General features: G+C 41.3%; 1 protein-coding gene across 1 annotated transcript; it reads left to right on the plus strand.

Moving 5' to 3' along the window:
- The first annotated feature begins 721 nt into the window (after positions 1 to 721).
- LOC110975322 (enteropeptidase-like) lies at positions 722 to 12,579 on the plus strand. The gene is made up of 13 exons (XM_022227716.2): positions 722 to 914; positions 2,600 to 2,834; positions 3,430 to 3,741; positions 3,912 to 4,037; positions 4,563 to 4,919; positions 5,069 to 5,167; positions 6,214 to 6,333; positions 6,778 to 7,128; positions 7,523 to 7,721; positions 8,421 to 8,683; positions 9,130 to 9,272; positions 9,615 to 9,824; positions 10,805 to 12,579. The coding sequence occupies exons 1-12, from the start codon at positions 864 to 866 to the stop codon at positions 9,810 to 9,812; spliced, it is 2,454 nt and encodes an 817-aa protein (XP_022083408.2). The 5' UTR covers positions 722 to 863; the 3' UTR covers positions 9,813 to 9,824; positions 10,805 to 12,579.

Genomic DNA, 12,579 nt, shown 5'->3' on the forward strand with positions numbered 1-12,579 from the left:
TTTCCCACGTGTACGATTCTGGGTGCGTTACGGAGACGATGCGCTCATGCCAGTGGCGTAAAGTTGTGCTGGAAATTGGGGGGGGGGGTGCCCGGCCATGGAATTTGAGAAAGGTTAGTGGGGTGGGGTTGAAAACCATAGGACTCATTTGGTTCAATAGCTCATACCCCTAACAAAAAGTGGGGGATATACAGCCCCATCCCCCGGGATTTACGCCCCTGGTTCATGGGTTCCACTTTCACGGACACAAAAAATCGCCGCACCCCGAGAGCGATTTGACGGATACACAACGCTTGGCGAAAGTCTCTAGGCTCAAACAAACCAGGATTACCACGTTGCCTGATGGTTGAAGGAAGAACTTTAACTTGGTTGAAAATTCAAGCCTTTTCACTGCCCAATATTTTCTAATATAACATTCTTTGTCAATAGCACTACATTTCCATAGCGTTTTCCATTCCTGTTCATACTTGCTATCCACTTTTCATTCCCAGCGCTCGGTATAACCTTCGCAGGATATCCTTGGAACGCGGGCGTATAGAAAGTCCGTTGTTAATTAATCTTGAAACATGTAAGGGCAGCTACCTCGCTGATCTGGCCACACAAAAGGCCTCACGTAATTAGAACATGGGTCCTAATAATGCACTTGGCTATTATTGCGTTTTCCAGTCCTGATGGACGGACATTGTGGATTGGTTTGTGTTTTCGAAACAAAGCTGTTATGTCCGACGAAATGAGCCGGGAAGTTGCGGCGCCCGTTGCAAATGATGTACAGAATAAGGAGACAGAACTTGCTTGCACTGGTAAGCTACAGGTGGTTTGTGGGTGATGTACGTTGGCCTGTTTGTTCATAATTGTCTGGAAAGATGGGCGACAGCTTCCCACAAGGAGATGAACGGTCGCGCGCCCGAAATTCGGTAAGTACAAAGTGAACTGATTTTGCTTGGAGGTGATGTTTTTGTAAATTCTAAACCGCCTCTCAATTAATCGCCATTTTGTGCGCTAATGGTGGGAGACATATATTACACTGTGATAGTGAAGTCAAATTGGCAACCTTTTTTGTTGTATACTGCACAGAATATTCTGTTCATAAAAACATTTATTCCGCACTCTTTTGGAAAATGTATCAAACTTTATGGAAAACAGGTACGTAAGAAATCAAAATAGATATAGGCCCTACATTACCAAAGGAAAGATAGAACTCCGGGCGTTTGTAATAAGCAACTCGTTGAGACGGTAACAATACCGAGCAAGGACGGACAGTAAAGACACAGTAAGGGCTGAACACAAACTGATGCGTGCACAAAGGAAAAGTATTATCTGGTGGCTAAGAATCTACATGAACAAGGGAAAGACTGAAGCTGTGAAAAATAATGGGAGAGAACTCATTTGTGAACCTTCAATGCGAAATCTACCCACGGAAGACTTCGATTTCACGTACGAGGACCGTGAACCTACAGAGTACATGATGGTCCAGGTGAAGGGAAGGAACTGTAACTACAGTATACGCATGTTTTTCATGAACCAAAGTAAAGTATGACGTAATATATGATCGTGGAACTCCTATTCCTCTATGGTGTGATGGGAAAAAAGTCTTTTAGCGTGTTTGTATTTTATATAACAGGTTTTGCCCTTACCCAACGTATATTAATAAGCACTGTTTGCTCAGTGCTTGTCCGAGAGCTTGCGAAAAAAAACCTCACAAGCTTACTCGGGTGGGACTCGAACCCACGACCTCCTGCTTACTAGTGCAGATGTCTTAACCACTCGACCACCGAGCTTGCCGCATACAGTGCTTATTAATATACGTTGGGTAAGGGCAAAACCTGTTATATAAAATTAACATCTCCCCAACGCAAAAAAAAAAAAAAAAAAATTCATCTTGAAAAAGCGTGTTTGTACTTAAGATTTTAATGTGCAATAAGCCTTTTGTGAGTTACATTTGAATAAAATCTGGAACATTGAGTAATATGATTGTACATAAACATAGCAATTTGAATTCCGATACTAAAGACACTGTTGGAAATAAATCAAATTAGATTAAATCAAATCAAATCAAATGTACGAAAAGAACTTGCCCCCAGAATGAGCCTTGTGGGACACCATGCTGGATGTTGAGACAATGAGAATCACAGCTCATAAATTTGTTGTGTTATTTGAGTTTCAATTATCTGGGCAAATGACAATGGCGTAAATCTGTTCCTGGGGCTTGGAAAAATGGGGATGACCTAAATAAAGAATCACATTGGGGGCGCTATTCATGTTACACATGTATGCCTTACGTACATACTAACCCCATGATCTTCTATTAAAAAGGTGTTTTTCAAGCTTCCGACTCCCCCTTGCATTACAATTTGATGCTGTTGATCGTTGGGAAAATGGAAAATTACCTCGAAACCCTCCTGAAAATCTCCCCAGGAAAAAGCGAGGCGGCCCAACAGCTACCCCCTGTCAAAAAAGTGTGGCCGGGGGGGGGATAAGCCCCAACCCCTGGGATTTACGCCCCTGGCAAATAATACTAAATCTTGCCTGGACGTTGTAATTTCTTTCTTTTTTTTACGGATACTGAATGAAAACTTGACTTGCTGACCAAATATACGAGGGCGTGTATAACGATGGCATGGATGTGAACGATATCCGTGAAGGTCACCCCCACAGAAAGAAAGAAACACGGTTGGAAGTCCTGGCTGGAGATAGGGATGGCGCCCCACCAAAAGACGAACCTCACACGAGGAGGAAATTGTTCGTCTGCTTGGCGCTTTTCATTTTGACTGTCAGTGCCATTCTACTGATCTCTGGGCTAGCCATCTTCCTGGAATCGAGCTTCGCAGGCACCGGTAAGTATTACGGTACAGAACACATGTATTGCTCAGCGTGGTGTTATGTCAACACTTTTGCACTCTACAGTCGATGGCAAAATATACGTTCCACGAACTGCTAGCGGTGGTCAGCATTTGGTCGCACACATACTGATCGCATATAGGCAGCATCAATTTACAGTTTGTAATTTATTAGTCGCGTGTTTACGCAGGCAAATTAGGTTCAAGCGTGGAAGCCGAAGATAAAACAGTTAGCCCACCAAATACTTTATTTCACACAGCATCAACAAACAAATGCTGCCTAGCTCTAAGCGTATGCATCTGTCACGGTTGTGGTTATATTTTGCAGTAAATTAGGTGACTTGATGTAAAACAGCACATTGTAGAACATTCAAAAATGTTTATTGTAAGACGACACATTCTGATGTGCATACCAGACACTATTTGGAGAAGCAAACTATTTTTGGTCACAAACTGTTTTAGCAGACTTCTCAGTTTTGATGTGAATGCCAACTTTCCCAGCCATTGTCAAAACAGAATAACTGTTGTATGAGTTGAGTTGTATTGAACATGACTGTTTCAGCTCTTTTGATTAACCCTGCCGTCGCCTTAGCAACCTTTCAGACACCAGAGGCAACTTTGCATATGTTCAATGGCTCCACCGCGACTTTATCAACAACGTCTGATCCTGATCCATCAGCTGCTTCAACAACTCATCGCAACGTATCTTCGTCCATGCAACCACTGGCAACTGATTTTCCCATCGATTCAATTAGTGAATTCGCTACGACACTACCTCCACCACCAGATCAGCCTTCGCTCACTTTGACCGCAGAAATATTAACAGATCCACCCATTCATCCACAAACTACAAGTAATTCACTGAATCGTGAGACACCTCTCTCAGTATCGCCTACGCAACGTGGTAGGTTAAGATATCTAAATTCTCAATCTATTTTAACATCAGTAGTAATGTAAACCATGTCAGAATAAAAAGCAGATGCTCCAATGAAATTTATGTTTTAACTGGATGAAATAACCTAAACTACCAAATTCCTCTCTCCATTCTTGCCATTTTCTGTTTTCCCCTTCCAGGGCCCTGTATGCACACCGAGTTCGCTTGCCTGTCTGATGATCTATGCATTCGGGCCATCAATGTCTGTGATGAAATCCAGCACTGTGATGATAACTCCGATGAAAACAACTGCTTCAACGGCCCAGGTAACTAATTATTTTTAAAATTGTGTTTCTTTTCAAATGTTGTATTTACATAAAGGAGTTTTTTGGATTCTGAACATCAGGACAGTGCTCAACCGTTCTAGCTGACAGTTTCAGATATTTTTCACTGAAATCTTTGGGATTGTCGTTGATTATCTTATAGCACTGTCGTGTAATGTCAGGGACTTGCTTTGATATTGAATACAGGATACTTACCCTTATTTTCTACCTTACTGTCATTGTAGCCGTCGAGTCCATCACATGGCTCTGAAAAGTCCAGTGCAAGTCATTCAATCTTGAGTCAAGTCGCAACTTTGAACTGCGTTGCACAAGAGCTTGAACATTGCTTCACCATTGTTTACTTTCTTTACGTACGACTGGTCTTGTGAACCATCTGTGACTGACTCGACTAAAATATCGATTGGATACACTTGTACTTGCTTACATGCTGATTTGTCAAATTGCATTGGAAAGTTGTGTTAAAGACTAATAAATAGATACAGGCTTATAATGAAAGTATTTGTTTAGTCTGTCAAGGGAGGCGATACAATTTCAGCTTAGACTTCAACCAACTCGTTACGATCACATCTCCACGATTCCCGTTCACATACACGCCCTACGAGGACTGCCGATGGTTTATCTCTGGCCCTTCCGGCACCAGCTGTGTCTTCGACGTCGTGCACTTTGACGTCCCGGTTCCAGATGCTGTTGGGATTTTCGAAGTAGAGAATGGGTCCAGACGATTAGTGATCTGGATGCACGAGAGTTTGGGCCAGGGATTACGGATGGCATTCGAGAGTCATGAACTCGAGGTGGTTTTCTTGAGCCATTTTCACACACATGGCACAGGCTTCAACTTTAGTGTGCGTGCTGTTAACAAAAACGGTAATTGATTTATCTCTGGGATACAAGGGTCTCATGGGAACAAATGCTAAACGGGTATATTGAATTATTGATTTTGAAACAGAAATCATTACGATTTTTACGGAGCTGGAAGCTGAGAATTAGCGTTCATAAATTGTCTTCCCATGTAGATTATATCAAATGCGATGCTGCTCCGTATGTATACATGGTGGAAGATGCTTGTGACGGTTTTAGGAATTGTCCCGATGACACCGACGAGAAAGAATGTGGTGAGTTAGTTAATTTAGAATTTTTAGTTCAATTAACATTATCGATTTATTGCAGTGTCCTTCTTACGATTATATATGCACAATTAAACTTGATTTCTGCCTGCAGAAATATTCTAAAAGTCTAAATTTTATTGCGATGCTGAAATATTCGTTTAAACACGTCAGAAAAAAAGAAACAATTTTTGAATAGACGTCGTTTTTATTGAAGGTGTTACTTAATGCACTTTGTTATATAAATAAAATCTATTTACATTTATAGCAAAATTAATGAGTTGTCGCAGATTTAATGTTTTGGTAATAATTTTAACCTAATAATTCTCTAAGGGAGGTGAAACTTGATAGTCACGCCTCTGTGAAGTAGTAATTACGAGAGCGGATCAAAAAGTTCTGCCACTTGACCCATATTCCAATGGTACACATAAAATGTGAAATATTACGGTTGCATTCCTTCGAAGTAGCTTCCTTCGACTCCTGCACATCGCTTTATCCTCGTCCTCAACTTCTGTAGGTGTGGCAGTGACTTTATCTTTGTCGGGCACATATTACATCACCCCGATTTTATGAAGAGTCATCCAGAGTAGCCAACAGCACTGACTCGAAGATGGTGCCTTGTTCAGCTGTATATCGCAAGCAATGCAAGCCTTCACAAAGCCTGCCTCACCTGGACATTTACCTCAAAGAAAAATGGTATCCATTTGATGGAACATCCTTCCACACCCGAATTGGCTCATTGCAACTCCTGGTTTCTTCTCCCCAAATCAGGTCTAAGCTTGCTGGGGTGTTTTAATCAAGGATGAACGACCTCACCAGCCGTTCATTCAGAGATGAGGACCATTCTGCCAATGCTTTAAGAAGTGGACGGATGACAATACAAAGGCGTAGGGAAGTCAAGGGAAGCGAATGTGACTGTAAATTTTGAGATGTATCATCAGAAATAATGCGATAAGTGGCAGAACCTTTTGATCCGCCCTCATTTAAATTACAGACCATCTCAGATAGGAAATAATTAATGTATTGATCTAATTGATTGATGCCTTTACTCCCAGAATGCGACCAGGAGGAATTTCGTTGCAACAGTGGAGTTTGTGTGGGCGGATCGGATACATTGTGCAATGGTCTTGCGGAGTGTAGGGACTTCTCAGATGAAGGAACTGAATGCAATGAACGTATGTACACCGTAAAAACTGTAGTGTTATTTTAACACCCTGGACTGGTTGAGGTCCTCTCACAATGCCAATTGTTTAATTAACATCAGTGTAACACCAGAGTATACACCGTGCAATACTCAAGCTATGCTACTTGTATTGTTTATTTGCTTCAGAATCGTTGTCAAAGTTAGAAATGCTTTTCCTTACGATTGGATATACCTATGTAGGTACCCATAGGCTTTTGTTATAATGTTAACACCAATGCATTATTTAATGTTTCGCTAGGTACGTCACGTCACGCTTTCTCAATTCAAACAGCCTTGGTCGGTGAAAATCTTCAAACATCATGTTGTACCGGCCGTGACAGTGTAACTTTTAAATTGTGATACATGCATGTCCTTGTAACGCATGCACAATTTTGACAACTGATGCTTGCTTGGAGTATCTTTTTTCATACCGTAGTCTACTGCACTGGCATTAGCCACTCGGCCTGCGCCGGCGTTTTGCCGTACAACAGGACGTACTTTCCGAATGATCATGTTGACACCTTGGAAGATGCCTTTGCCAAGTATGCCGCCCTGGAGCCGTACTTATACCTTGATAACTGCACTGCATCGGTTAGACTGGCTGTCTGTATGCTTCTCTTTCCCGAATGTCCGCGGTTAAACCCAACAGCGACAGTGTGCAGACACTTCTGCGAGGAAAAAGTGCTGGTCTGTTTTGCTCCCATCGCGACTGTGGATAGGTTTTCGTGTGATTTGTTGCCTAATGGAGAGCTGGGTGAAAGCACTACTTGTGTCTTCAACGAAGAAGGTTGGCTTATTCCCTTTTAATTCGCTTCATTAGAGACATTTGGGAAAGTGCTGTTGTCAGTTTTAGATGTATGAATTTTGAACACTTGATTAATTCTCACAAATCGAACTCATTATTCGAGCAAATTATCATATGTTGTAATATCTGCACAGAAAATTGACAGATGCAAAATAAGATAGAATGATGCCTCATTTAGAAATGTCAGCTATGAAAGCCGTGAATTGATCTGATAACATAATTTTTCTTTCATAATTATGCAAGAAGTTGTTCATTTTGAAAAATTAATCAAATTAACGTCGATCAATTTTTTCTTCTTAACAAAACGCAAATTCGAAAGCCAACAACAAGTTCAATCAACTTTTATCAGCGATTGAACACTCCTTTTCTTTGGCAGACTTATTACACACCGGAACCTGCGGAACTAGACCAGGTGTGTCGTCACAAAACAATCCACTATCTCGAATCGTAGGAGGGGTGGATACCAACATTGAAACCTGGCCTTGGATTGGATCTTTACGCGATGAATATTCAGAGCATAGATGTGGGGCGACGCTGATAACTAATCGATGGGCGGTTACAGCGGCACATTGCTTGTAAGTGCTGGATATTGATAATATCACACTGCATATTCCTTCTTTCTGCCGAAGTGGTCATTGTTAAAATACGAAAGCGTATTGCTGCAAACGAGAACAAATATTTTATCTCTTTTAAACGACATAGTTATCTCGTTTAAACGAGATATCTGCATATAGGTCGTTTAGACGAGGTAAAGTTATATCGTTCAAACTAGATACTAACTCGTTTAAACGAGATAACTGTCGTTTAAACGAGATAATAAGTTGTTGAAACGAGTCACAATATTTTTGGGTTGGCGGCAATACGCTTCCGTAGTAAACAGAGTTTTGCCAGTTGCAGTAATTTCAGTTGCTGCATGTTTAAAACAAAGTGTTTATCTTAAAATGCATTGGAACATACATGTATCTACCGACTAAATGTCGAAATCGAAATACATTATCTGATTCTTACAATAAAAGGGACGTACCCAGGTTTTGGGTCCAGAGAGGGGAAAGTAGGATTTTTTTCTACAACCAACGGCCCAATTTTTTCATCCATAAAAGAATTCTCATCACCCCACTTCCAAAAGGTGGTAGTATCATTCTGAAAGTGTTAACACTCTCAATTCCTAAAAAAAGAAGAAGAAGAAAACAGGACTACATTTAGGAGAGGGCAGCTCGTCCCCCCTCCCTGAACATGCCGATTAACTCCACTGCTGACCATTCACTTCGTAACAGAGGCTCCGTCGACCGCATCGTGTTGGGATCAACAAATCTCCACGGAAACCCAGCCAGTCGCCGAGATATTATGGTGGAAACAGTGTTCCCGCATCCCTTCTACGATCCGGTAAATCTGGACAACGACATAGCTCTCGTGAAGTTGGAATCTCCCGTTAAATTCAGCGGCGCAATTCGACCAGCCTGTCTAAACACTGAACAAAATGAGACGCTTGTCTTCGATACATGCTACATTGCTGGCTGGGGGCACACCAGTGCTGGAGGTATTGTATTCTTTTCTTTGTTTCATATATTCTGTCTCATTTTATTTTTCATTAAAACTCCACTTTGATGTAAGCTTCCATGAGTAAAAACATTTTCGATGTAAGAAACATGAATAACAGTGAATAACATGAATAACAGTACATGCAAACAAATTACTTGGTAGGTGTACATTTACATGAAATGCTTTATACAGTTATTTGGTATCATTTTTGGGCGCGTCTCCAAAAAGTACAAAATTTGCAGTGTCCTGGCTTAAAATCGTGTCCGTGGTTTAGAATGAATGTGTTGAAGGTGAGAAAATGGAATGGATAATGTCTTAAGGAAAACGTGATTAGAAGGTGGTTGTTTAAGGAACCAAACCTCCATGTGCTCAAGAAAATCTTTGACTTGAGTGTCCCAAGCATGACATCGATTGAGAGAAAACACGTGCTGTTGTATTGTTTAGGTGCTGTGTCGTATGACCTGCAAGAGGCCAGGTTACCTTTAGTGCCCCAAGATATTTGTCAGGACCAGTCTAATAGTCCTCATCTTGTTTCGAAGAATCAGTTGTGTGCTGGAGTTACCGAAGGAGGCATCGACACCTGTCAGGTAGGATTCTATTTGGTATTGTTTGGCGTTTTTTTTCAATTGCTCGATCGATAAATTGTGTTAGTCATTATAATTGTAATAATATTGATTAAAAACACATCTAGTTGTATTTGCGATGGACGGATCATCTTGAATGTATTATGTAAAACATCATTTCATTGCTTCCAAATTTATCCCGTTTTCAACTTCTTTATTAAACTTCATTTTGTGGGTTTATATTTCAACTACGTAACTAAGATTGATTTGTATTGCGCTTGCTCAGAATGACGTGCAGTAAATGCGGTAGTCTTGTGTCACCAACAACATGGAAAGACTTTTCAATGAAATACTTTTTTCGTTAAGGGTGATAGTGGAGGACCTTTGATGTGTCTCAGTGTCGGTAATCGATGGAAGCTGGTAGGGATAACGAGCAGCGGGAGTGCCGAGTGTGGAGCGCCGGAGTCTCCGGGTATCTACACCAGGGTTTCAAAGTACCTGGATTTCTTGCGGCAAACCATCGCAGCTGGTGGATTTAATAATCTTACTGTCCCACAGGCATGAGACATTTCACAGGTATGTAACGGAAAGTGTACGAACTTTCGTAACTTTTGTTGTGCATAATAATGTGGTTTATAGTGTATAGCGCGTTGCGTATGCTGCTATATGCTAGGCGCGGGCAGACTCTCTCCGTGTAGCATTACACAGGTTGTACGGTCCTGCCGTTCACTTGCGAGTGAATTATAGCAGATTTTGGCTGGGCCCACGGTGCCATGGTGCTTGGAGCATGCGGGACTTATCGCTATCGTACGAAGCTGTATTCGGGGCATGGTTAAAAAAGAAATTCTCTTCTCCTTGAGCCAACTCATACGTACGACTTGTATGTCGCACGTACGACTTAAATCTCGTACGTACGACTTCTGTCCCGTACGTACAACTTCTATCTCGTACGTACATTTATATCTCGTAGGTACGACTTATTAATCATAACTCGTACGTACGACTTCTATCTCGTACGTACGACTTCTACCTCGTACGTACGAGTTATGATTCATAAGTAGTACGTACGAGATATAAATCGTACGTACGAGATAGAAGTCGTACGTACGACATACAAGTCGTAGGTACGAGTTAGCTTAAGGAGAAAAGAAAAGAAAAATTTCACCGTGTCCCTAACACAGCTTCGTACTATAGTGACACTGGGCTATGCAATGCAATGTTGTTTAGGCAGTGCAACATTGAGATGTGCAATACTACTTGGGTCCGGCGTTGGTAGTTGGTCTCGTGTACCAATGCTGATAGTTTATGTGGCGACAGTAGTCAGTGCGTTGCTGATTGGCGCGACGCAGTGCGATATTACCAGTGTATTGCTAATAGCCTCTCCTCAAGACCACGCAAAACAATAGGTTGTAATAAAGCTTACCCAATACAAATTATCCCTAATCGTTTAATCAATTATTTATTTGTTGAATGTCTGAATAAATTACATTGTTGTTGAGGTTATCGGCAATTTTATTGTCAGGTGTCCTTCTTGTTGTGTATCGTCTAATTGGCAGAGAGCATCACAGATACCGGTGGTATATTTCCGCCAACACCTTAGCCTTGAAGTCGCTTCGAGTGATCTCTGGACCGAGGAGGAACCCGAATTTGGGCTGGAGTCGAGACCCCAACCGGTTTCAGACTTTATCCTCAAACTGAAAGTTAGGCCCGGGGAAACAACCACACCGCCACAGGGTATATAGTTTCACTGACGAAAGTGAAGTTAACCAGATTTTTAGTTAAGATGGAATATGTATGGTTTGAATTGTGATAAGGGAAGTTTTAACTTTGTGTATTCGTTGTCCCTTCAATCTGTTCAGATCATCTTTGACTAGGCCTATATCATGTTAAATATATGGATCTAATAGTCGAGCTCTTTTCTTATACAGCTTTAACAAGAACTTACACAATAGCCGAAAAAATGAAACAAACTTTGCTGTTGTCTCCAAAAGAATACTTCCAACATAATTTCTGAATTATTTTATTGAGTAGTTCGTGAAGTAGCGACGCAATAAGCCTTTTGCGAGTTACCTTTGACCCAAATCTGGTACACTGAGTTCTTTAAATTCACGTGAACATAACAACTTCAATTCTCCTTAATAAAACCACGGGGCAAGCTTTTGCTTAGTTGCACAAGAGACGCCTTGCAACAATACACTGTTATCAGCGGATAAGAAGGGCACAGAGGAACCAGTCCATTCCAGAGATGATCGTCGCTATGCAAAAGCTTGCCCCGAATCACGAGAGGTATAGCAACTTTATCTGTAGTCTGGGGAATTCAAATCGTAATGTTTATGTACAGTCAGATAACTCAGTGCACCAGATTTTATTCAAGTGTAACTCGTAAATGGCTTATTGTGGCACTTGGTGGTAAAATGCCCCTTTTCTGGCACAAGCAGTTAATATGTGAAACCATACCTAAGCCACGTATCCTTGGTACCTAGTGGTGAAGAAAAGGGAACACGTTTCTAACTGGAAGGAGCCTTTTGTTAGTCATACTGTATTGTCCAGTATGAGATTGATTTAAACCTGGTACATGTGACGAATTCTCAAATTCATTCTTGCGAATGCTTTGAGAGCAACATTCTCCTTGGGTATCGATGATGGTCGGACGTATTCTAATCAGTTGAAGGAGTTCAAATTGTTAGTTTTTATGAAACTATAGTTGTGGAAGTTAACCTTAACTTATTGTTAATAAACACGGTCAGGAATGCTTTAACTGTGCGTGAATACTGCATAATTGCATGTGTAAGAATTCTTGTCTTGGATAAAATTTAAACCATGCAGGCGTAAAAAGCCGCAAGTAACAGTCATTCCATAATTCAAAAGGTCATTCAGTTAAGGATTTGTGCGTCCGCGGCCTTGGTGATTCTATGGTTTGTTTGTCCTCTGACTTAATAGGTATTATGCTGCTGACTTCGTTTCCAAAGAACTTCGTGAAAGAGCTTTTGATATGCCATTCATACTCGAAGGGCATTTACGGCTGGTTTTGAGGCCAAACGTTGCACACCACCCATGGTTCCTCACTCTATCGTATGGTGTTCTATTCATACCATATTACGCTGCGCGAAGAGAGTAGTTTCACTGCGCAATCAGAATCGTCGCATTTCGCGATGAGAGTCATTGCACTGCGCGCGCGGTAAGAGTAGTTTCACTGCGTTTCACTAAGAGTCCTATACACGTATTTTTACTCCGAGATGAGAGTTGTTAGAGCACTGCAGAATGAGAGTTGTTAGGCACTGCGCGATGAGAGTTGTTAGGCACTGCGGAATGAGAGTTGTTAGGCACTGTG

Source organism: Acanthaster planci, linkage group LG02 (genome assembly GCF_054643075.1).
Source record: "Acanthaster planci isolate LZ-2023a linkage group LG02, COTS_SCS, whole genome shotgun sequence".
NCBI classification, from domain to species: Eukaryota; Metazoa; Echinodermata; class Asteroidea; order Valvatida; family Acanthasteridae; genus Acanthaster; species Acanthaster planci.

Coding starts and splice junctions, on each gene's coding strand:
- LOC110975322 (XM_022227716.2), top strand. CDS start 864: ATGGGCGACAGCTTCCCACAAGGAGATGAACGGTCGCGCGCCCGAAAT. Junction 6,334..6,777: donor AGGAACTGAATGCAATGAAC/GTATGTACACCG, acceptor TTCATACCGTAG/TCTACTGCACTGGCATTAGC. Junction 9,273..9,614: donor GAGGCATCGACACCTGTCAG/GTAGGATTCTAT, acceptor TTTTTCGTTAAG/GGTGATAGTGGAGGACCTTT.